Source organism: Moschus berezovskii, chromosome 5 (assembly GCF_049115385.1).
Source record: "Moschus berezovskii isolate FMDL1 chromosome 5, NW_MosBer_1.0, whole genome shotgun sequence".
Classification (NCBI taxonomy): Eukaryota; Metazoa; Chordata; class Mammalia; order Artiodactyla; family Moschidae; genus Moschus; species Moschus berezovskii.
The window spans coordinates 101,890,896-101,915,401 of NC_142464.1; the positions used below are offsets into that span (position 1 = coordinate 101,890,896).

Below are 24,506 nucleotides of genomic sequence, written 5' to 3' on the forward strand. Positions count from 1 at the left end.
TACTCCTTGGAAGGAAAGTTATGACCAACCTAGATAGCATAATAAAAAGCAGAGACATTACTTGGCCAACAAAGGTTCATCTAGTCAAGGCTATATTTTTTCCAGTGGTCATGTATGGATGTGAGAGTTGGATGGTGAAGAAAACTGAGCAGCAAAGAATTCATGCTTTTGAACTGTGGTGTTGGAGAGGACTCTTGAGAGTCCCTTGGACTGCAAGGAGATCCAACCAGTCCATCCTATAGGAGATCAGTCCTGGGTGTTCACTGGAAGGATTGATATTGAAGCTGAAACTCCAATACCTTAGCCACTTGATGCGAAGAGTCGACTCACTGGAAAAGACCCTGACGCTGGGAGGGATTGGGGGCAGGAGGAGAAGGGGACGACAGAGGATGAGATGGCTGGATGGCATCACCGACTCGATGGACATGAGTTTGGGTGGACTCCGGGGGTTGGTGATGGACAGGGAGGCCTGGCGTGCGGTGATTCATGGGGTCGCAAAGACTCGGACACGACTGAGTGACTGAACTGAACTGAATAAGCTATAATGGAATAGAATTTGAAAATATATATGTACACACACACACACATATATATATATATATATATATCTGAATCACTTTTCTGTATGCCTGAAAAATACACAACACTGTAAATTAACTATAATTTTTTAAAAAGGCTAAAAGAATAAAAACAAAAATAAAAGACGTTTATGGAAAATGGGAAAAAAGATCAACCAACTGATATACCCAACAGCATGAATAAATTTGAAAATAATTTTGCTGAGTGAATGGAATTAATTTTGGTAATTTCAGCAAACGGATTCTTAGGAAAATTGATTTTTCAAGAAGTTCATCTAGAAACAGAACAGTTGAGGAGTAGGAGGTCCATACAGGTCTTGACTTTAAAACTGCTCAGCACAAGGCCTGTATATTAATAAATTGCTAATTCAATTGTCATTTTTCTTCAGGTATATAGTCCCCTCAGAAACCTCAAGGACAGAGGAATGGATAAAGAAGATTTCCCCATGGATGGAGAAAGGGATAAAGATTTACGGCTGGAATATTACTCAACCATAAGAATGAAATAATGCCATTTGCAGCAACATGGATGGACCTAGAGACTATCATACTAAGTGAAGTCAGAAAATAAAGACAAATACCACATGATATCACTCTTATGTGGAATCTAATTACAAAAATAAAGATATAGATAAGCATCTTTACAAAACAAAGATTCAAAGATATCAAGAACAAGCTTATAGTTACCAAAGGGGAAATGTGTGGGGAGGGATAAATTAGGAGCTTGGGATGAACAAACACACACTACTATGCATATGACAGATGACCAACAAGGACCTACTGTACAGTACAAACAGCTCTACTCAATATTCCATGATAACCTACTTAAGAAAGGGACCTTAAAAAGAATGAACATATGTATAACTGAATCACTTCACTGTACACCTGAAACTAATACAACACAGCAAACCAACTACACTCCAATAAAATAAAAAGAAAAAAGAAACCCCAAAGAGACAAGGACAACTCTAACTAACTGGATAGATAGGCAAATGAGAGAGTACAGTCAGAGATCCAGGGCTACCCAAATCTATTGAAATCATATTCCTAACATTCCAGATCCAAGTAACCTGGAGTACACAGTAACTCAGAAACAGTTCAATTTTCTGTCACAGGCACAACAAATGTAACATCCATTACAGTATGGCTTACTATTCAACAAACTTTGAGATAACACAAGGGAAAATATTTTCCCATTTCTCTAATGAATTCTCATACTAGCAGTTCCTCTCTTTCATTTCCTACTTCAATCACAAATACAAACAATGACAAAACAAGAAAAATGGTTTGGGATTTTTATACTCTTATCTGCCAAATTCTCTGAGGGTCTAATTCCACAGACCTCACATCCCTCTTTGAAGGACAGTTGTAAGATACCCAGGTAAGCAGGAAAAAAAAAAAAATCACAGGATGAGAAAAAAATTCCCATACTGTTATATACTCAAGATGCTATTATGTAGTCAAGAGGGAACTATCCAACACATCTGGCATGTGTTCAAAAATAAACAAGCAAAGTTGTTGTTCTATTCTCCAGCACTGTCCTTAACATACTAATCATAAAAGGTCACTACATCTGATTGCTAGGAATTCTCCTTTGAATTCCTCTTCTCCACCATAGTTAACCTACCAAAGTTAAAGGGAGGGCAAAAACACAAGCAAAAGTATTCTATTCTCAAGTGAAAGTGAAAGTCACTCATCGTGTCTGACTGTTTGCAACCCAATGGACTATACAGTCCATGGAATTCTCCAGGCCAGAATACTGGAGTGGGTAGCCTTTCTCTTCTCCAGGGGATCTTCCCAACCCAGGGATTAAACCCAGGACTCCCACATTGCAGGCGGATTCTTTACCAGATGAGCCACAAGGGAAGTCCTTCTATTCTTAAAGATGCCTACAATTTAAGATTAGAAAATTTACTGCAAGCATTCTCCTAAAACTGCTAATCAGTAACAAGTATTACTCAAAGAAAACTATTCTCCTCAACCAGTTCTCTGTGCAATCTGAAAGCATACTAAGTAAGTATCCACAGCAAAGTCTTGTTTTGAACATACAAGAAATGAAAACAGCTTTGCTAGCACAAAAAAAGTGAAGAGTAAGTATGTTCAGACCCAAACTGACACAGACTACAAGGGCATTTGTAAAACGATCACAGATCATCTAGACAAGTCACACACTGTCTAAAAGTAAGCACATCAAGAATATGAGAGTTCCCATGACTTGAAATAACAAATCTACTAGAAAAATTGGACTTAGTCCAATGTGTTAAATGTGAAGTATTATGCTAATACTTCATAACAAAACAGAATACTTCATCTTTTTCTTTCTCCTATCTTCTAATTTCAGGTTCTGCCTCGCTAGCAGTATGTAAAGGCGGGTTCTTTTCACTAGCACCACCTGGTAAGCCCCATGTAAAATCAAAGAATTCAGTAATATTTTGCAAGTATAATGTCTTAAGTTGGTTTATATAAGCAAAAAAGTCATCTGTGTATTAACTATGAAAGTTGTATTACATCAAGAAAATTTAAACAACTAATTCAAGAAAATATTTGGTTTCCATTAGTAGAAAACTTCACGATAGCTGAATCAAAACTACGGATTTAACTAATGAACCCTTTTCATAATAGCTTTTCTATTTCTTTGGGGGAAATAATTTAATTAAATCTTGAATACTAAGTTTTGTTGACTAACATCAAAGTCTAAGAGTAATCATAACCGCTGTCCCATACTTTTTGACCTGAACCAAACTACACTATACTGATGCAAACAACCAAACTGATTCATTGGAAAAGGCCCTGATGTTGGAAAAGATTGAGGGCAAGAGGAAAGTAAGCAAGAGAGGACAAGATGGTTGGATGGCATCATCAATTCAATGGACATGAGTTTGAGCAAACTCCAGGAGATAGTGAAGGACAGGGAAGCCTGGAGTACTGCAGTTCATAGGGTCACAAGAGTTGGACAAGATTTATCAACTGAACAGCAACCTGCCTTAGATACACATAACCAAATATACACAGAGAGGTGTTAAAAAGTCTCACTTATCTGAGAACCAGAGTTTAGAATTTGGAAAAGCTGTATCTGAATCTACAAATCTCCATTTAAAACAGTGAATTAAAACCAAAAACCTTAGTAACTAAACTCCAGGATCAGATTCAATAAAAGAAACAAAGAAAAGCTCCATCCGGGAAAGGGTTCCAAGGTGCCAGCATCTTAACTATGAAGGAATTTAAAAGGCAAGGCCAATGCAGACTCACACTGATCCAAATGAGATAGCATTAAACAATGAAGCTAATCCACTTTTTGACAGAAATAAATGCCTAAGGAGAGTACCCCCTCCACTCATACAAAAGGCTGCCAAGAAGGTGGTGCTTTGTGTTGAGAGGCAAAGATTTGAACGGGAGGGGTGTCAGCTTTAAAACAGTTCCTAAAATAGTTGCTTAAAAGGATAAAGAATAAGAGAACTTACAAAGGCTTTGAGTGAAACTTGGTTCCAGGAAAAGGATACTCTGGCTCTATGTAAAAGCAAAACCCAGCCATTGTAAAACACAGATACCCAGATGTTGTCAGCAAAATGAAGAGTATTGTCCATTATTTCCCACAAAGGCAGTGAGGCCTTTAATTTGGATTCCTGTTTTTTTCCTGGCAGGTAGATACTCTGCAAAAGCAACAAAGTAAACTAAATATGAAACTCTTCTAAATTTCCACCCTAAGTCAAAATGCCAAATTCACAAATGCATCAAAGGTCACAGAGGAACAAATTTCCTGTTTTGTTACTTAAACTCATTACCTTCCTCCTGAGTTAACCAATACAGAATTTCCTCCTTCTTGTTTTGAGGCTGACAAAAGGAGGACAGTATACTTCCAACATTCTAGTAACAACAGTTATTCAGGATCAAGGAATAAAACTTGGTATCATTTTCTAAAACCCAGTTATATATAATCCATGTCTTTTATTTCTCATATGATGAAAGTTAAGAATTTTATTAACAAACTTTTAGAACTCTGAGGTTATTTTATTATTTTTATTGGAGGCTAATTATTTTACAATATTATATTGGTTGGTTTTGCCATACATTGACATGAATCCGCCCCGGGTGTACATGAGTTCCCCCTTCCGAAACCCCCTCCCACCTCCCTCCTCCCCTTATCCTCCCTCTGGGTCATCCCTGCATACCAGCCCCGAGCATCCTGTAACGTGCATCGACCCTGAACTGGTGATTTGTTTCACATATGATAATATACATGTCTCAGTGCCATTCTCCCAAACCATTCCACCTTCACCCTCTCCCACAGAGTCCCAAACTGGTGTATAGATGTATAGAACTGGTCCCCTGTTCTATACATCTGTGTCTCTTTTGCTGTCTCATGTACAGGGTTATCTTTCTAAATTCCATATATATGCGTTAGTATACTGTATTGGTGTTTTTCTTTCTGGCTTACTTCACTCTGTATAATAGGCTCTACTTTCATCCACCTCATTAGAACTGGTTCAAATGCATTCTTTTTAATGGCTGAGTAATACTCCATTGTGTATATATACCAAAGCTTTCTTATCCATTCGTCTGCAGATGGACATCTAGGTTGCTTCCATGTCCTGGCTATTATAAACAGTGCTGCAATGAACACTGGAGTACATGTGTCTCTTTCAATTCTGGTTTCCTCGGTGTGTATGCCCAGAAGTGCGATTGCTGGATCATATGGCAGTTCTATTTCCAGTTTTTTGAGGAATCTCCACACTGTTCTCCATAGTGGCTGTATTAGTTTGCATTCCCACCAACAGTGTAAGAGGGTTCCCTTCTCTCCACACCCTCTCCAGCATTTATTGCATGTGGACTTTTGGATAGCATCCATTCTGACTGGTGTGAAATGGTATCTCATTGTGTTTTTGATTTGCATTTCTCTGATTATGAGGGATGTTGAGCATTTTTTCATGGGTTTGTTAGCCATCTTTATGTCTTCTTTAGAGAAATGTCTGTTTAGTTCTTTGGCCCATTTTTTTGACTGGGTCATTTATTTTTCTGGAATTGAGCTGCAGGAGCTGCCTGAGGTTGTTTTAAAAAAGACTAAAACAAAATTCAATGATTTAAAAACACATCAAAAATCCATTATATCTTTAATTATTAGAACTGTGTTCCTTGGCCCAAAAACTTACAGTCTAGGAAAGATGAGGAAAAGGTAAACAATGATTACCATATTGTAAATATTTACATCTTTCCCATCTCTTTCTAAAATGTACTTAAAGTTGCTTACCACAAACAATAACTGTTTACAAAAAACGGTAGTTTAATGAAGAAATGTGTGTAAGTTCAACAATAAGCTACTAAGAAGAATAAAATTTGAATGGAGCAATAGTCTTCAGGGGTTGATGATTGTGAAATGTGCTACAAGCATTGTAATTTGTAACTAAAAGTAGTAAAAATGACCTAAGTTTGTGTTCAATTTATACACACAATATATGTTGTACTGCTAATCCTATCCTCTAACCAACCTTCTAACAATGAGGGAAAAAGGAAGAGTTACAACTATTCCTCAGAGATATACTAATGATGGATACATGCTGCATTTGTGAAAATCATCTTTCATGTGATCTATTTCTACTTCACCGACTAAAGCATCTACTTCTGCTTCATTGACTACACTAGTGCCTTTGACTGTGTATCACAACAAACTGTGGAAAATTCTGAAAGGGATGGGATTACCAGACCAACTTACCCGCCTCCTGAGAAACCTGTACGCAGGCCAAGAAGCAACAGTTAGAACCAGACATGGAACAACGGACTGGTTCCAAATTGGAAAAGGAGTACGTCAAGGCTGTATATTGTCACCCTGCTTATTTAACTTCTATGGAGAGTATATCATGAGAAATACTGGGCTGGATGAAACACAAGCTGGAATCAAGATTGCTGGGAGAAATATCAATAACCTCAGATATGCAGATGACATCATCCTTATGGCAGAAAGCAAAGGAGAACTCAAGAGCCTCTTGATGAAAGAGAAAAAGGAAGAGTGAAAAAGCAGGCTTAAAACTCAACATTCAAAAGAACGAAGATAATGGCATCTGGCCCCATCACTTCATGGAAAATAGACAGGGAAACAATGGAAACAGTGACAGCCTTTATTTTTCCGGGCTCCAAAATCACTGCTGACAGTGACTGCAATCATGCAATTAAAAGACACTTGGCTCCTTGGAAGAAAAGCCATGACCAACCTAGACAGCATATTAAAAAGCAGAGACAATACTTTGCCAACAAAGGTCTGCACAGTCAAAGCTATGGTTTTTCCAGTAGTTATGTATGGATGTGAGAGTTGGATCATAAAGAAAGCTGAATCAGAAGAACTGATGCTTTTGAACTGTGGTGTTGGAAAAGACTCTTGAAAGAGTCCCTTGAACTGCAAGGCGATCAAACCAGTCAATCCTAAAGAAAATCAGTCCTGAATATTCATTGGAAGGACTGATGCTGAAGCTGAAGCTCCAACAGTTTGGCCATCTGATATGAAGAACTGACTCATTGGAAAAGACCCTGATGCTGGGAAAGATTGAAGGCAGGAGAAGAAGCAGACAACAGAGAATGAGGTGGTTGGATGGCATCAACAACTCAATGCACATGGGTTTGACCAAGCTCTGGGAGCTGGCGATGGGACAGGGAAGCCTGGCGTGCTACAGTCCATGGGGTTGCAGAGTCGGACATGACTGAGCGACTGAACTGAACTTATCCTTCATGTACACTGTATGGCTTTATTTAGTCCTCATCCTATTAAAATATGTCTGTCTCTCTTACCACTCTAATAAAAAGTATTCTTATTAAACATATGTGGACTCAAATTACTAAATTCATTTTTCAATCCCTTTTTCAGTCAATATTCATTCTGCATGGTTCTCTGGTTTTAAAAACTGAGGACCATTCTCTTCTTGAAACTTTCCCATCTTCAGAATTAGATTTTCAGTAGGCTGAAGGAAGATAAGAGTTTATAAATGTGAGAGAAGAAAACATGTATTGAAAGCCCAGTATATGTCCAGATACTGTGCTAAATGATTTGCATGCATTATACATTTAATTTTGCCAAAATTATAAGCTACTTGTTAATTGCCATTTTACCAATGGGAAAGCTGAAATACAGAGAAGTTGTGAAACATCCAACACCTCACAGCTAGTGAGTGACTGGACTGGAATTTAAACATGGCTAAGTCCAACTGCAAAATCTAAGCTGCTTCTACTAAACCATGACAAGTTTAATTTAGAAATTTCTAGAAATGAAGAATAATAATCTTACAATTTTGGAGTAAAAAAGACTTTTCAAAGCAAGGTAAAGACTGTAAAGAAAAACAATGACAAATTAAACATCATAAAAAAATTTCAATGTCCATAAGACAAAGAGCAAAGTCATAAACTCGAGGGAAGTGTAGCAAAAGGTCTTTAATATTTTTTACAGGCAATGAGGTAATGTTTCTAAAATACAAACAGCTTTTACAAATCGACAAGAAAAAAATGTGAACCTCTCAAAGGAAAAATTAGGGTTAAAGGTCATGATCATGCAAATCACAAAAGAAGAAATACGATGACAAAAAGAAGTGAAAAAATGTACCTCCACTAATCATCAGTTGAAGACTTTTTTAAACATGTGACATTATCATCAAAATGGCAAAGATTAAGAATATCAAAGTGTAGGGAAATAGACACAACTGATAGGAGTATAAAAGTGCAACCTGACAAGATATCAAAATTTTGAATGTGCAATCATTTTAATCTAGCAAGTCCACTTTTAGAAATTTACCCTTTAAAACACAGACAAAGGTGTTTGTTAACTACAGAAAATAAGGAAATCAATTAATCACCAATCAATAGGGGACTGATCAATAAACAGCACATCAATAAAATTGACTACAATCCAGTCATTAAAAAGCATAAACAACACAATATTGTAAAGCAATTATCTTTCAATTAAAAATAAATCAAAAAAAGTTTTTTTACTTAAAAAAAACCATGCTACATGGAAATATAAAATGATGCAGCTGTTGTGGAAAAGTCTGTCAGTTCCCCAAAAAGTTAAACCCAGAAATACAGATGATCCAGTAATTCCACTCCTAGGGATATACTCAAGAAAAGAAAATTTATGTCAAAAAAAAAACACCTTTACATGAATATTTACAGGAGAATTATTCATAACAGCCAAAAAACTGGCACCAACCCAAATATTTATCAGCTGCGAACAGGTAAAATATTGTCTATCCAACTCTTTGTGACTGCATGGACTGTAACCCGTCAGGCTCCTCTGTCCATGGAATTCTCCAGGCAAGAAAACTGGAGTGGGTAGCCATTCCCTTCTCCAGGAGATCTTCCCAACCCAAGGATCAAACTTGGGTCTCCTGAATTCCAGGTTGATTCATTACCGTCTGAGTTACCAGGGAAGCCCATATCCATATAATGGCATAAAAAGGAATGAAGTCGTGTTTTTTGCTTCAACATGGCATAATCTCGAAAACAATATGATAAGTTAAAAAAGCCAAACAAAAAAGGTCACACATTATATGATTCCATTTACATCAAATGCCTTGAATAGGTAAATTTACAGAGACAGCACACTGGTAGTTGCCAGCAAATTAATGAATGGGAAAACTTGAACTGCTAATCGGTATGAGATTCCTTTGAGGGTGATAGAAACGTTCTCAAATTAATAGTGGTGGTTCACAACACAGTGAAAACACTAAAACCACCGAAGTGTACACTTGAAAATGGTGAATTTTGTGTTTGTGATATATATCTCAATTTTTTTAAGCTATAAATTTTTAATGCATATCTACTGATAGAAAAATTGTCAATAATATGCTGTTAAATCAAAAAGCAAGTTTTAGTAACAGTATCAGTTCAGTCGCTCAGTCGTGTCCGACTCTTTGTGACCTCATGAATTGCAGCACGCCTGGGCTCCCTGTCCATCACCAACTCCCAGAGTCTACCCAAACTGAGTCAGTGATGCCATCCAACCATCTTATCCTCTGTCATCCCCTTCTCCTCCTGCCCTCAATCTTTCCCAACATCAGGGTCTTTTCAAATGAGTCAGCTCTTCACATCAGGTGGCCTAAGTACTGGAGTTTCAGCTTCAACATCAGTCCTTTCAATGAACACCCAGGACTGATCTCCTTTAGGATGCACTGGTTGGTCTCCCTGCAGTCCAAGGGACCCTCAAGAGTCTTCTCCAACACCACAGTTCAAAAGCATCAATTCTTCAGTGCTCGGCTTTTATAGTCCAAATCTCACATCAATACATGACCACTGGAAAAACCATAGCCTTGACCAGACAGACCTTTGTTGACAAAGTAATGTCTTTGCTTTTTAATACGCTGTCTAGGTTGGTCATACCTTTCCTTCCAAGGAGTAAGTGTCTCTTAATTTATTATGAAAGTAAAAAAGGAGAGTGAAAAAGCTGGCCTAAAATTCAACATTCAGAAAACGAAGATCATGGCATCCAGTACCATCACTTCATGGCAAATAGACGGGGAAACAATCGAAACAGTGACCGACTTTATTTTCTTGGGCTCCAAAATCACTGCAGATGGTAACTGCAGCATAAATTAAAAGACACTTGCTTCTTGGAAGAAAAAGCTATGAATAACCTAGACAGAATATTAAGAAGCAGAGACATTACTTTGCCAACAAAGGTCTCTATAGTCAAAGCAATGGTTTTTCCAGTAGTCATGTATGGATGTGAGAGTTGGATCATAATGCTTTTGAACTGTGATGTTGGAGAAGACTTTGGGAGCATTGAGTCCCTTGGACTGCAAGGGGATCAAAACAGTCAATCCTAAAGGAAATTAAGCCTGAATTTTCATTGGAAGGTTTGATGCTGAAGCTGAAACTCCAATAGTTTGGCCACCTGATGAGAACTGACTCATTAGAAAAGATTCTGATGCTGGGAAAGACTGAAGGCAGGAAGAGAAGCGGATGACATCAACAACTCAATGGACATGAGACTGAGCAAGCTCTGTGAGATGGTGAAGGACAGGGAGGCCTGGAGTGTGCAGTCCAAGGGGTTGCGAAGAGTCGGACATGACTGAATGACTGAACAACAACAAAGTTTATGTTAATATGGTTATATAAGGTCATATTACCCCGAAATAGATAATGTATATCTATTCCTATACATATTATACTACTAACAGTCTTGATTTCCAGGACACAGGATAACCAGAAAATTATGCTGTTTAGCATCTTTTTCTTTTTTTTACACAACGAGCACATAATTATCTGCAAAAGTAAACATGAAAAAATATTACCATCTGCAAAGAAAAAGAATAATATGACAAAAATACACACAGCAAATTGAAACCAGGAGACAATACAGCAAAGATTATTAACCTGGGATCCATAAACCTCAGAGAATGTAAATTTGTAAAAGAAAAAAAATTTTATCCCTAGGTTCACTAACCTCTAATTAAAGTTTAGGACCTCTTTCAACCAGACCTAGACAATCTACCATGGTAATATTAGCAGTACCTGTGATTTTTATCACTAATACAAGTTGTATTTTCATATCACATTAGTTGTTACAGATACCTCAAAATATCACCTACATATATATTACTACTTTAAAATTATGGACGTTATTAGACTCACTGCTAGATCTTGTTTTTTAACTGCATTGATAAAGGAGCACATATATTAACATATCACATTTATTTTTATGTATTTCAATATAACACATTCCTTTTCAATCTTATTTCATTCAGTTAAAATCATTATTCTAAAAAGGCTCCACCGTCTTCTCCAGACTGCCAAAGAGTCCATACAACCAAACATCCACTCATATCCAAGCATAACACTCACACATTAGACAGAGGAAGAGAAAACCAATCATAGCATATTCCAATTATTCAGGCATAAAGTAAGCAGGGCCTAAATTCAGACAAAAATAAATAAATTCCAATTTTAATCAGTATGTCTAATACAAAATTTTCTTCCCCAAATCATATTCTCCTCCAGATTTTTCAGTTGCTTCTGACTTCTTCCTTCATTTTCAATCTCTGATGTCACTTAAAAGCTTTCTTTTCTATCCCAATTGACACAGATCTCTCTCCTGACGTATCACTTCGTATTTTAATTCTTTAAAAAAGAGCCTCCCTTCTCTCATTCTGATCTCAACTGATTCTGCATACCTCAACCAGATTAATCTTCCTAAATAATTATTTTCAAACTGCCCCAATCTCTCCAAATCACTCAATGCTCCCAATGTCTTCACTGAAATTCCAGAATTTAACCAGATATTAACTCAATGTACCTTTCCTCCTCGAATCTGGATGCATGACTTTCTGCTACTACATATTTGCTGATATAACTTCTATGATTTGCAATGCCATTTGATTCATTCATTCATTCAATAAACAGTTACTAGGGCCCTTCAGTTCAGTTCAGTCGCTTAGTTGTGTCCGACTCTTTGCGACCCCATGAATCACAGCACGCCAGGCCTCCCTGTCCATCACCAGCTCCCGGAGTTCACACAAATTCATGTCCATCGAGTCGGTGATGCTATCCAGCCATCTCATTCTCTGTCGTCCCCTTCCCCTCCCGCCCCCAATCCCTGCCAGCATCAGAGTCTTTTCCAGTGAGTCAACTTGTTGCATGAGGTGGCCAAAGTATTGCAGTTTCAGCTTTAGCATCAGTCCTTCCAATGAACACCCAGGATCGATCTCCTTTAGAATGGACTGGTTGGATCTCCTTGCAGTCCAAGGGACTCTCAAGAGTCTTCTCCAGCACCACAGTTCAAAAGCATCAATTCTTTGGCGATCAGCTTTCTTCACAGTCCAACTCTCACATCCATACATGACCACGGGAAAAACCATAGCCTTGACTAGACAGACCTTGGTTGGCAAAGTAATGTCTCTGCTTTTTAATATGCTATCTAGGTTGGTCATAACTTTCCTTCCAAGGAGTAAGTGTCTTTTAATTTCATGGCTGCAATCAGCATCCGCAGTGATTTTGGAGCCCAAAAAAATAAAGTCTGACACTGTTTCCACTGTTACCCCATCTATTTCCCATGAAGTGATGAGACCAGATGCCATGATCTTCATTTTCTGAATGCTGAGCTTCAAGCCAACCTTTTCACTCTCCTCTTTCACTTTCATCAAGAGGCCTTTGAGTTCCTCTTCACTTTCTGCCATAAGGGTGGTGTCATCTGCATATCTGAGATTATTGATATTCCCCTTGTAACAAATATTTAAATCTCAGTCTCAGAGACTCCTCTTGGCTTCCCAGGTGGCGCTAGTGGTAAAGAACCTGCCTGCAGATGTAAGAGACACTGGTTCGATCCCTGGGTTGGGAAGATCTCCTGGAAGAAGGAATGGCAACCCACTCCAGTATTCTTGTCTGGAGGATCCTACAGACAAAGGAGTCTGGTGGGCTACAGTCCATAGGGCTGCAGAGTCAAATATGACTGAATGACTCAGCACACAGACTTCCTTGGTGGTCCACTGGCTAAGACTCCATGTTCATAATGCTGGAGCCCAGGGTTCAACCCCTGGCCGGGGAAATAGATCCCAAATGCTGCAATTAAAGATCTTGTGTGCCACAACTAAGACCTGGTGCAGTCAAATAAATATGCTTTAAAAATCTGTCTAATGAGAAAGCAAAGACATAAACCACGTAAATATAAGACAGCGTGGCAAATGTCACAAAAGAGGGATGCACAGATGCTAGGGGAGCACAGAGAAAGAGCATAAAGCAAAGACTAGAAGGGGGAGGCAAGGTTTCCTGGAGTTGGAGCACCTAACGTTAATTATTAAAGAAGTCCGTGAGGTTATCAAGTATAAGGTATTATAAGCACATATAAAGCAGAAACCAGATTATATAAACCACTCATTGTGGCTAGGCTCGAGAATATGTTTGAAGAGAGAGGAGTAATAAACGATAAAACTGGAAAGGCACAAGGGGACAAAATCATAACGAACCTCACATATAATGTTATGAAAGCTCCATTTTATTCCAAAAGCAGTTAAGTAGCAGCAGGATATGCTGGAAAGCAGACAAGTTGAGGAATTCCCATGACCTAAATCTGAATTCGACCTCTTGTGTCATTTATTTGCTATGTGACTTTCATCAAATTTGCCTCTCTAAGCTTCAGTTTCCTCAAACACAAAATAGGAATTGATAATATCAATTTTGCCAAGATTCTAACAAGAAGTTAATTCATGTAAATCTCCTAGCACAGGAGTCAATAAACTACAGCTTGGCCTGCCAGCAATGAATGGTTTTACATTTTTAAAGGATTGTTTATTTAACAAAAAAGAAAGAAAGAAAGAAACCAAAGAAGAATACAAAACAGAGATCTTGCAACCCATAGAGCCAAAATGTTTACCTTATGGCCCTTCACATACAAATTTTGCCAACTCCTATCCTTAGCACAAAATAGGCAACCAAAAAATAGTAACATTATTAAGAATTTTAAATACTGAATAAACCTTTAAAGGATTTTCTGGTGATAACACATAAAAAGAAACAGAAGTTAAAACAGCAATAATGGATGTTGGGAAACAAGCAAGAATGCTGCAGTAATCCATTAACTTTTCCTTTCCTTCCTTCTAACGATACAGATCAACTTCAACCTCCTCTCTGTATCCCTGTAGGCCACACACCCATATGTACTCTGGTATATGATACAGCACTTAACACTCTTTGTTACTTAGCATACTTGCCTTCACTAGCTTACTACTTATTCAGGCTTACATCCACTATAAGTGAAAGTAGTGTTAAGAGTAAATATTTTGGAGTCAAACAGACCTTGTTTTAAATACTGGTTTTTCAATGTTTAAGGTTTGTTATTCAACTTGTATGGCTCCTAACAACAAGAAACAGTCACAGCTACCACATAAGAGTTTTCTAGTTTTGCTTTGCTTTTTTACTTCAGATGTGCCACACTGTTCTAAGAACTTTATGGGCACTATTTCATTTAACCCTCACAACAACCCTGTAAGATAAGGACTATCAATTACTATCTCCCTATTACAGATGAGGAAACTAAAGCACGGAAAAGTTAAATAAGTTTCCCAAGAACTAGAAAAGTGAAGGATCGAAGGCTCACATTCTTAAGCAGCAAGAGAATGAGAATCAAACTAATTCACAGGATTTTTATGAATACTACGGGCTTCCCTGGTGGCTCAGAGGTTAAAGCGTCTGCCTCCAATGCGGGAGACCCGGGTTCGATCCCTGGGTCGGGAAGATCCCCCTGGAGAAGGAAACGGTAACCCACTCCAGTATTCTTGCCTAGAGAATCCCATGGACGGAGAAGCCTGGTAGGCTACAGTCCACGGGGTCGCATAGAGTCGGACAGGACTGAACAACGGAACGGAATTTAGATTACATATTTAAAAGTGAAGGGGATGGCCTTCACAGTCCTTAGTATTCAGTAGTCCAATAAATACAGGTTACATTTTCTAGTATGAAAGACTATATTCTGAACATATTTCCCCAGAATCCTGAATATAACAGTACATAGCCAGTAGAAGCTTAATAAATATTTATTAATAGGTTAGATATACTCTGGTGATTCACATTCTTATTATTTCAAGGTTATCATTCTGTACATAATCACAATATATTATTTCATAAATTTGTATGTCAATTTTGCAGGAGACTACACTACATAGGAATCTATAGCACAACATATGCTGTCAGCTTTTTTGGTTTTAAATATAAACATTATGATCAGAAAGCAACGGATATATACGTAAAGATCCCAATAAAGTCTTTGTATAGAAAGAAATTAAGGTTGGTGTATCCTAAATTTATTCTATCCTCTTAGCAGTATTTGTAACTGGTATTATATAACTGATCTATTTTATTCACTTAGGGAATCTAAGTAATTTAGGAAAAGAAAAACAAAAAGATTCTAAACTATGTAAGATTACAGAGAGAGGTTCTCTCTGCAAAAGATGAATATTAAGAAAGATAAAGTGTTGTATTTTGTATCACCAATCTGGGTCACCAATTTCTACTGTTAATAAATGAAAACAATCTAAAAGCCCCAATTACCAGATGTCCATTTAGTACGAAATATTGAGCCTCACAGCAAAGTGAACTACTTATTCTTCAAAAAATCAGAAATAAAATTTTACCTGTAGAGAGATTTTAAGGTGACTAAAACATTAATGAAAAGTAATAATCCTGCTACAAAAGAGAATACAAAAGAAAAATTCTGTTACTACTTATCAGTTTTTGCCTTGTAAACTGAAGGATTCCTAGCTAGACCCAAAGTTACTTGATTTCTGAGACCTACAACATGAAGGACATAAATTTTTTAAAAAAACATTATTTAATCAGAATGCAGCTGCGTGGAAACAATTAAAATTTCAAAAAGTAAATGAAGAATAATCACATCAAGTGAAATATAACCTTACCTTGCAGAGTAAAATTTCCTTTAAAAATTTATTAAATTTCATAGAAAACTAAAGCTGAAACTCCAATACTTTGGCCACCTCATGCGACGAGTTGACTCACTGGAAAAGAGTCCGATGCTAGGAGGGATTGGGGGTAGGAGGAGACAGGGATGACAGAGAATGAGATGGCTGGATGGCATCACCTACTCGATGGACGTGAGTTTGAGTGAACTCCGGGAGGTGGTGACGGACAGGGAGGCCTGGCATGCTGTGATTCATGGGGTCGCAAAGAGTCGGACACGACTGAGCGACTGAACTGAACTGAATGCAGAAAACTTACAGAAGCAAAACAATTGATTCTGAAATGTTTTGGGAAAAAAGTCAGGTGACAGCCAGGTTCAAAGTAAACTTGAAATTCTTAATTAAACATACACTTGATATCACAAAGGTTTGTTCCCTTTTTTTCAATTGTTTTGTTGTTGTTCAGTCACTAAGTCATGTCCAACTCTTTGCGACCCCATGGGATGCAGCACACCAGGCTTTCCTGTCCTTCACCATCTCCCAGAGTTTTCACAAACTCATGTACATTGAGTCAGTAATGCCATCCAACCTTCTCATCCTTTGTCGCCCCCTTCTCTTGCCCTCAATCTTTTCCAGCATCAGGGTCTTTTCTAATGAGTCAGCTCTTCGCATCAGGTGGCCAAAGTAGGAGCTTCATCAGTCCTTCCAAAGAATACTCAAGGTTCTATGTTTAACAATTCATTTATGATTTAGTTTCTCCCTGCTTCCTGTGTCCCCCTCCAATCTATCCATCAAACTAATTTTAAAAATTCTCCACACTGATTTTAATGAATGTTTTCAAAAGAAGCAATATTCTCCACTGATCAAGAAATATGAGTTATTAAAAAAATCTTCACTAAAGGATTAAAGACCCTCCAAATGTGTATACGGATTAGTAGGAAGACAAAGAGCTTGAAAGGGATAGAGAAGAGAGAAAAGAAGGGAGAGGGAAAAAGAAGGGGGAAAAAGCTTAGCCCTCTTTCCCAAACAAGTTAAGCATCATTATCTGCCACTTATTACTGGACTTAGAATCTTTTTTTTTTTTTTTACTTATTTCATACTTCCCTCAAAACTCAACCTCAACACCCCTTCATGATAAAAACACTCAACAAACTAGAAAAGAAGGAAACTTCCTCAATCTGATAAACAGCATCTATGAAAACCCCATAACCAGTATCATAGTTAATAGTGGAAGAAAGAATGCTTTCCTACCAAGTCCAGAAACAAGACAAGAATATCTGCTCTTGACACTTCAACAAAGGACTGAAGGGTTTAGCCAGGGTAGTTAAGCAAGAAAAACAAAATAAAATGCATCCAGACTGGAAAAGAAGTACAACTTATTTACAGGTGATATGATCCTTAGTATACAGAAAACCAGAGGGAATCCATTTAAAAAACAACTATTAGAAATAATAATCAAGTTCAACAAGGCTGCAAAATACAAGATCAACACACAATAGTCAATTGTATCTTTATATATTTGCAGTGAGCAGTCCAAAAATGAAATAAAGAATTCTTTTTACAACAGCATCTAAAAGAATATTTAGGAATAATACAACAAATGAAGCTTAAAACTTATAATCTGAAAACTACAGAACACTGTCAAAACATATTGAAGATCTAAATAAATGGAAAGATTTTTTCATAAAGCATTTTCATAAACAGGAAGACTTATTTAAAATTGTCAAGATGGCAATGCTCCCCAAATCGAGCTATAGACTTACACAATTCCTATCAAAATCCCAGCTGGCTTTTTTGCAGAAATTGATACGCTAATCCTAAAATTTATATGGAAATACAAGTAGATCAGTGTTTGCCTAGAATTAAGGACACGGGAAAATGAAAGATAACTCAAAGAATACAGGATTTATATTTCAGGTGACTACAATGTTCTATAAATTTGGGGATGGCTGCACAAATGTGAATATACTAAACACTACTGAGTTATATATTTTAAATGGGCTACTTCTATAAGTGAATTATATCTCAAAAAAAGCTGTTAACCAAAGAAACTCTCAACTTTGAATAGTCCCTGGCCCACCCACCAATCCATTTTGTTACTCTCTCTCACAATGCCTGTAAAGAGTTTATATTGCAGTAACTCCCACTTGTTCATTTATTGTATTGAAATAACTAAATTATATGCCTTACTTTACTTATTCACAAGCTATAACCTTCACAACAGTCTCTTCTTTCTTTTTAGAACCAAGTACAATAATGGGTGGGCTTCCCTAGTGACTCAGTGGTAAAGAACCTGCCTTCCAATGCAGGAGACGTGGGTTCGATCCCTGGGTAGGGAAGATCCCCCTGGCAACTCACATCAGTATTCTTGCCTAGGCAATCCCTTGGACAGAGGAGTCTGGGAAATCCCGTGGACAGAGGAGTCTGGCAGGCTACAGGCCATGGGATTGCAAGAGTCAGATACAACTTAGTGACTAAACAACAACATAATAATGGGGTACAGAATAGGCCCTCAAGTAGGCTTTCTAATTTTCAAAATGCAAAACATTAAAAATTACTTAGCATATAGAAGTTAGTCAGATTTACTCTAAAATCTTCCTTTTGGGGAATAGAGAAATACACAAAACTCCCCAGATTCCTAACCAAATTCTTCAGAATAAAGACAAGGTGTACCTACAACAAGTTTTCACATTAGAACAATCCTAGACAATAAAAGAATAAACTGCAATTCACTTAAAATTAAAGTTGTCCAGAAATAAAGTTAATTTAAAGGTTCAGTATTAGTGCAGGTGGTCAAAGAAAGTTGTAGTATCTTCATCATGAAACATGAGCACAAGTTAATAATTAAGTCTTTGTTGTTTACTTGATTATTTTATTGCTCTTTCTGGGTTAAGGCTCACAAAATATTAATCACAATGACTTTAGAATTACAAAAATAGCAACAGAAAACATTAAAAAACAGTAAGGTCCATCTAAATGGTATTTCTTTAAAGTAATAATGATAATAATGCTCTATCCCAACAGAAAAAGAAAATTCAAAGAATATGTTTCCACAAAACTATACTTCAGAAACTGAAATTCAAAGTTAACAGCTTTCAAAGTACAAAGAGAAATAAACAGCCAGAACCCAGTAGACCACAACGGCAATCAATAACTGGACGGTACAGGAGAGACCCACTAAAGGTTATAAAATCCAATTGTAATGTTCTTTGTAAAATCTGTATCTTTAAATAGCTACTGACATTTACTTGTCATTCAAACCAACCTTAGAAGAGGTCCTTCTCTCCTCCTCCTCCTTCTGTGGCTCTTTCCCCTTCCCTTGTCTTCCCACTGCTCCCCAACCTCTTCACACAACTTTACTTTTTGAAGAAGGAAAGCAATGTTAAGTACTATAATTCACTTTTCAGATATAATTTCACAAATATATGCTACCATCTGAAATAACTTCATGAAATGCCCAAGCTGTTTACCACCCAGGGACTACAACCCCATCCCCCTTGCATTCAAATAAGGCTCTGTGACAAATTATTACCAATGAAATGTGGGCATATGTTTGTCTTTGGGGGTTCTTAAACGTCCTGTAGGTTACAGGCAGGGCTCCAAGGATCCAGGTAACAGTGGAGACATAAGATGTAAGGCATCTATGTCCCTCAATTACCACATGGAGAAAAGCCACAAGCTTGCTAACAAGGAACACCTGCACTAGTCTCTTAATGTGAGCAAAATACAAACTTACATGTGTTAAGCCACTGAAATTTTGGAATGTATTTATTACCCTAATTAGCATTACCCAAAGTAAAATATGCATGAATCTTAAATATTTCAATTCCCCCTAATTAAAAACATTTATAAGGGCTATTTTGGAAAGATTATCTAAAAGCCCATTTAAGTAACATTAAATTTTAAAACCTAAACAATTTTCCACCTTAATTTTCTTGCAAACTACTTTAAATGACAGCAAGAAGAGTCCCACTGTAAATAATAAAGTTCATTGTTCACTTCTCTTAATATATTATTTCATTAACATTTATTTCCATGATTATATAAAAGTCTTCCTCGATTCTCCCAATTTAAAAATTACAAATTATTTTATTACAGTAAAATTCATGTCTAATAATAATTCATAATGTCTAATGAAAATTATCAAATTTTGCCTGAGTTAAGGACAAAATTCATTTCCATTTTATTGTTTTTAAAATATTAAAAATTTTCCCTAATTTTAAATTTTTCCCTTAAATATAACCATATGGCAGATAATTTTGTCCACTGTAAGTGCACACACACCCATAATATATACACTTTAACAAAACCATGACATTTTCCATTCTAATAAAGTTCTCCCCCCATCCTTCACAAACATACTTCACAAGTGTTAAAATTTTATTGCTTTAGTTGGGTTTTTTTTAAAGCTTAACATTGCTGATATAAACAATAATGATACAAGGTCTAAAGAAACCTGGTGTTAGTAAACAGAGACATTACAAATTTAAACTAATGAAACTCCTCCCACATCATCTTCACCCTGCCTTCAGCAAATAAGAAGAAAAAAACTATTTAACCTCTCTGTTGCCTTTACCTTAAACTCCATATCACTATTTTTTCCCACCGCAATACAAAATTAAATGAACAACACATTTACCACTCCTCACAGAATTTTAAAAACTGGAAAATCACTGAAAGCTGATTTTTGATAGAAGATTTTTGAAATTACTGACAGAAAAAATTTTGCTTCCATTTAGGAAAATATTCCAAAAGTTTTTGGTTTTGAACTGAAACAACTGCATGGGAATTGTGTGGCACTTATATTTATAAATCACACTTGACTGTGTCTTAATATATATGTGCTGTATATAGCTTAAAATTTTTTTCCAGGACTACATAGCAAGAACTTAAAAAAAAAAGTAAATGAAACTGAAACATGACCTATTCAAAAATATGAACACAAATCAAGTATGACCAGATAGTCTCTAAAAATTAGGACACTAGGCTATTTTACTGACAGTCTTCGTTCTAAGAAAAAGACTTCTAAAATACAACATTTAACGTTGTTTTGATATATTCAATACCTTAAGTATATCAAAGGACTCTGAAATATTCTGTTGTCTTGATTTTTAACATACGGTGACATAATATTGCTCTCAGTAATCCAATGAGTATTTGTACTTACACATGCTTCTCAGTGCCCACAGTCAGGGCTGCAGGAGGGAAAAAAAAAACTAATATTTAAATAAGCAGCTACTATGTCCCAAAGATTTTTTTTTTTTCAATTTATCCTCAGTACCTTACTATAAATGTCTTATTTCCTTGTTACTGATGAAGAAAACAGACTTAAGAGACACTAGGTACCTTGCCTAAAGTGAAAGAACTAAAAGAGAAAGGGCACAGCCAGAGTTCTGAGGTCCGTAAAACACGTCCTCTGCCCACTAAACTACGTGTGTTGTTTTTCCAGTAGTGGTCACAGAAAACAGCTCGCCACCCTTCGTCCTCTTCCCCTTGACACTTCCCCACGAACAGCAGGAAACATTTCTTTGTGAGAGCAGGTTCAGAAAGGAGCAACCTCTGGACATGACACAGCCTGGCCGACAAGGATCGAAATCTGTATAAAGATTTCATCCACTGAGCTTTCAGCTAGATGAGCTAACTAGCCGCAATTAGAGTGGGAAAGATAAAAGTAAATAGCAAATAAGCATCCAAACACCATTGATACCTGGTTCTGAGATGCAGCGTACGCCTACTGGCAGCAGATCTACCTTTACAGCTGCGTTCTGCTTAAACTACTCTCAAAATAGCTTTCTAAGAGCACACGCTTAGAGCAGACAAAAGAGGAGGCTTGCCCTCGGTTTTGGAAACTGTGCAGGAAAACTTATTTGTATTCAATACGTGACTATCTTGATTGATAATTACGGGAACTAGAGCCAGTAGGCAGTATCCCCTGAAATACAGCCCTGCGCTTCCCCTGTGTACTAAACTCCCTCAACACAATGCATGTGAACAGCCTAAGCTCGAGAGCTGGCCGCGCTGACGAGGATGACAGCTCCAGTAACTTCCTCTTCCTCACCGACCTCCTCGGCTCGGCGCGTACACGCCTTTCCCCCTAGGAGGCAGGATGAAACAGTTTCAAACGCACAGAATCCATCCAATCCTACCACCACCACCACAGGACAGGGAAGCCAGCTTCCATTTCTTCCCCCGCCCCTCTGAGAAAAATTTTATCTTAAAAAAAAAAAAAAAACCGTAAGTATTATCACCGGGAAAGTATTCGCAACGAAAGAAAGAATAAAGGAAGTATGTACTTCGTCCCTCCACACACAGCCTTAAGGAAAGGATGAAAAGAAGGGACCTCGACACCGCGTCTTCGCGAGATTTACTGCTTAGATTCACTTTCCCTCGTGTCCCACCGCCGGCCCGGGGCAGAGCTCGCAGCTGGAACGCCGAAATCTGCCTTCGCCGCTCCTGAGGAGACGCGGGGGCGGCTGAGGAGGCAGCGATCCGCGCGTCCCGCCTCCGACCCTCACCTGCCCAGGCCTGAGGCAGGGCCCCGCGCCCCGCGAGGCGGCCGGGGAGGCCGGCGGGAGGCAGGGAGGCCGGTCGGCGGGCGGGCGGGAGCCGGGGCGGTTAGGCCGCGCCGCAGGCCGGCGCGCTTCCTGCCGCGGCCCCGGGAACAGCGGCGCGGCCCCGACCCGCGGCCCCCGGGCCCGGTTGCGGTGCGTGAGCCGCGCGCACACTCAGCCTCCCCGGTCCCCGCGGGGCAGCTCTCGGCTGCGAGGCTCTCCGGAGCCTCGGCCACAAAGCGGGGAGGGACGAGCCACTCGGGGGTCCCGGACACTTTGACTCGTCCCCCAGAGTCCCGGGCCCTGGGCGCGGACCACCCCCCAACACACGCACACACACACACACACACCGCGGCCCCTTCGCCGCCTCCGAAAGAGACGCGGGCCAGCCCCGCACCCGACACACACCCACTCGCCGTGGATCCTCCGGCCGCCTCGCCGCCCGCCGGAGTCCCAACTCGCACAACACCCCCACGCACACGCGGCCCTCTCCCACCTCATCTCCCCGGGAGTCGCGCTCGTCTGCCCAGCGCTCTCGATGCTACTCGAAGGCACGAAAACACTCTACCTCATTCTCTTCCTCCGGCCCAGAAGGAGCAACAGCAGCCATTTCCCCGCGGCAGGGGAAACACACACACAAACACGCGCGCGCGCGCGCGCACCCGGCCCCCACAGATGCTTCCCCTCCCGGGCCGCGGCCGCAGACGCAAACACAAACACCCACGGGCGGGCCTCGCTCCCGCCAGCCCGCCCCGAAGCGAAGCCGCGGCGGCGGCGGCGGGCCGGGCCCGGATCCCGGCTCGCGCGGGACGGGCGCGCACAGCGCCCGGGCCTGGGGTCCCCCGAGGGCCTGCGCCCCGCTCCTCACCTGCATTCAGCGCGCCGGGGTCCGGGCGGCGGCGGCGGCGGCGGCGGCGGGGCGGCTGCTGCTGGTGCTGCGGCGGCGGGGGAGGCGGCGGCGGCGGTGGCGGCGGGGCTGAGGGCAGCAAAGACATGCAGGCAGCCCGCCGGGGGGAGAGGCACCGGCCGGAGGGGACGCGGGGCGGGCGGGCCGGGCCGGGCCGCCTGAGGAACCGCAAAGGCGGCGGCGAGGAGGGCGGCTGAGGGGAGCAAGAAGGAGACGGATGGGGGGGCGGGGAGGGGACCGAGGGCCGCGCCGCCGGGCTTCAGGGACGGTGACCCTGGACGCGCAGGAGAGGCCCCGCAGTCGCGGCCGCCGACGCGAAGGCCCCTGCCCGAGGAAGCTGCGCCCCCGCAGTCGCTGGAGCCGCGGCTATTACTCCGAGAGCCGCGCAGAGCCTGGCCTTGGCCTTGGCCTCCTGGCGCTGGGGCTGCCGCTGCTGCGGGGGTTGCTGCTGCGCCTGCTGCTGCCGGGGCCGAGACTGCTGCACCGAGACGCCAGCTTTCGGTGCCTCCGCTCTCGCTCACAAACGTTCACACCCCCGAGAGCCGGGGGAGAGGCGTCCGCGCGATATCGGTATTGAGATTAATAACAAGGTGCGGAGAGTGCGAGGAGGAGGAGGAGGATTGATTGACGTGGAGGGGCTGGCGAGAGTCAGTCACTCCCCCGCGCGGAGGGGTGGGGTGAGGGGAGGAGGCGGAGCTTCAGCGCCGCGCCTTGGCTCCGCCCCCGGGGCGCCGCGTTTGGCCGTAGTGCGCGTGCGCGCGGGGCTGCCAGTTCCCTTGCCCGTTTTCTCCTTTACCCTTGCTGTTTTCTTACTCGTTTCTCTTGGCGTGAGTGAAGAGCCGAGCCGGGGAGGCTGGTCGGTTATCAGAAAGACACCGCCGCAAAGCCACGGCGGGTGGCGGGAAGACACTAGCGAGCCCGCCTCACCCGGTGTTCGCGCCGGACTTCGGCGCTGTTTACTGCGCGCTCGTCTGAGGCGGCCTGACCGCGAAGCCCAGCCAGCGCTGCTCAAGGCGGCGATTGGGACGCCAGGTGAGATGAAGGAAGTGACCGAAGAAAATGTTTCCCGATATCTTCTGTGGTTATTTTCTTT

The 24,506-nt window shown here is 40.4% G+C and overlaps 1 protein-coding gene across 4 annotated transcripts in view; it reads right to left on the reverse strand.

The window, feature by feature from the left end:
- Nucleotides 1-23,686, reverse strand: part of CNOT6L (CCR4-NOT transcription complex subunit 6 like) — a 125,281-nt gene extending 101,595 nt beyond the window's left edge. For 2 of the 4 annotated variants that reach the window (XM_088836412.1, XM_088836409.1), the window contains exon 1: nucleotides 23,075-23,200. In XM_088836412.1, coding sequence (XP_088692538.1) covers nucleotides 23,075-23,079 — 5 coding nt within the window. In that variant the 5' untranslated portion in view covers nucleotides 23,080-23,200. Of the gene's footprint in view, nucleotides 1-23,002; nucleotides 23,201-23,374 lie in introns of those variants that run through there. The other 2 variants (XM_088836411.1, XM_088836410.1) reach the window with 2 other exon arrangements.
- Nucleotides 23,687-24,506: the final 820 nt, after the last annotated feature.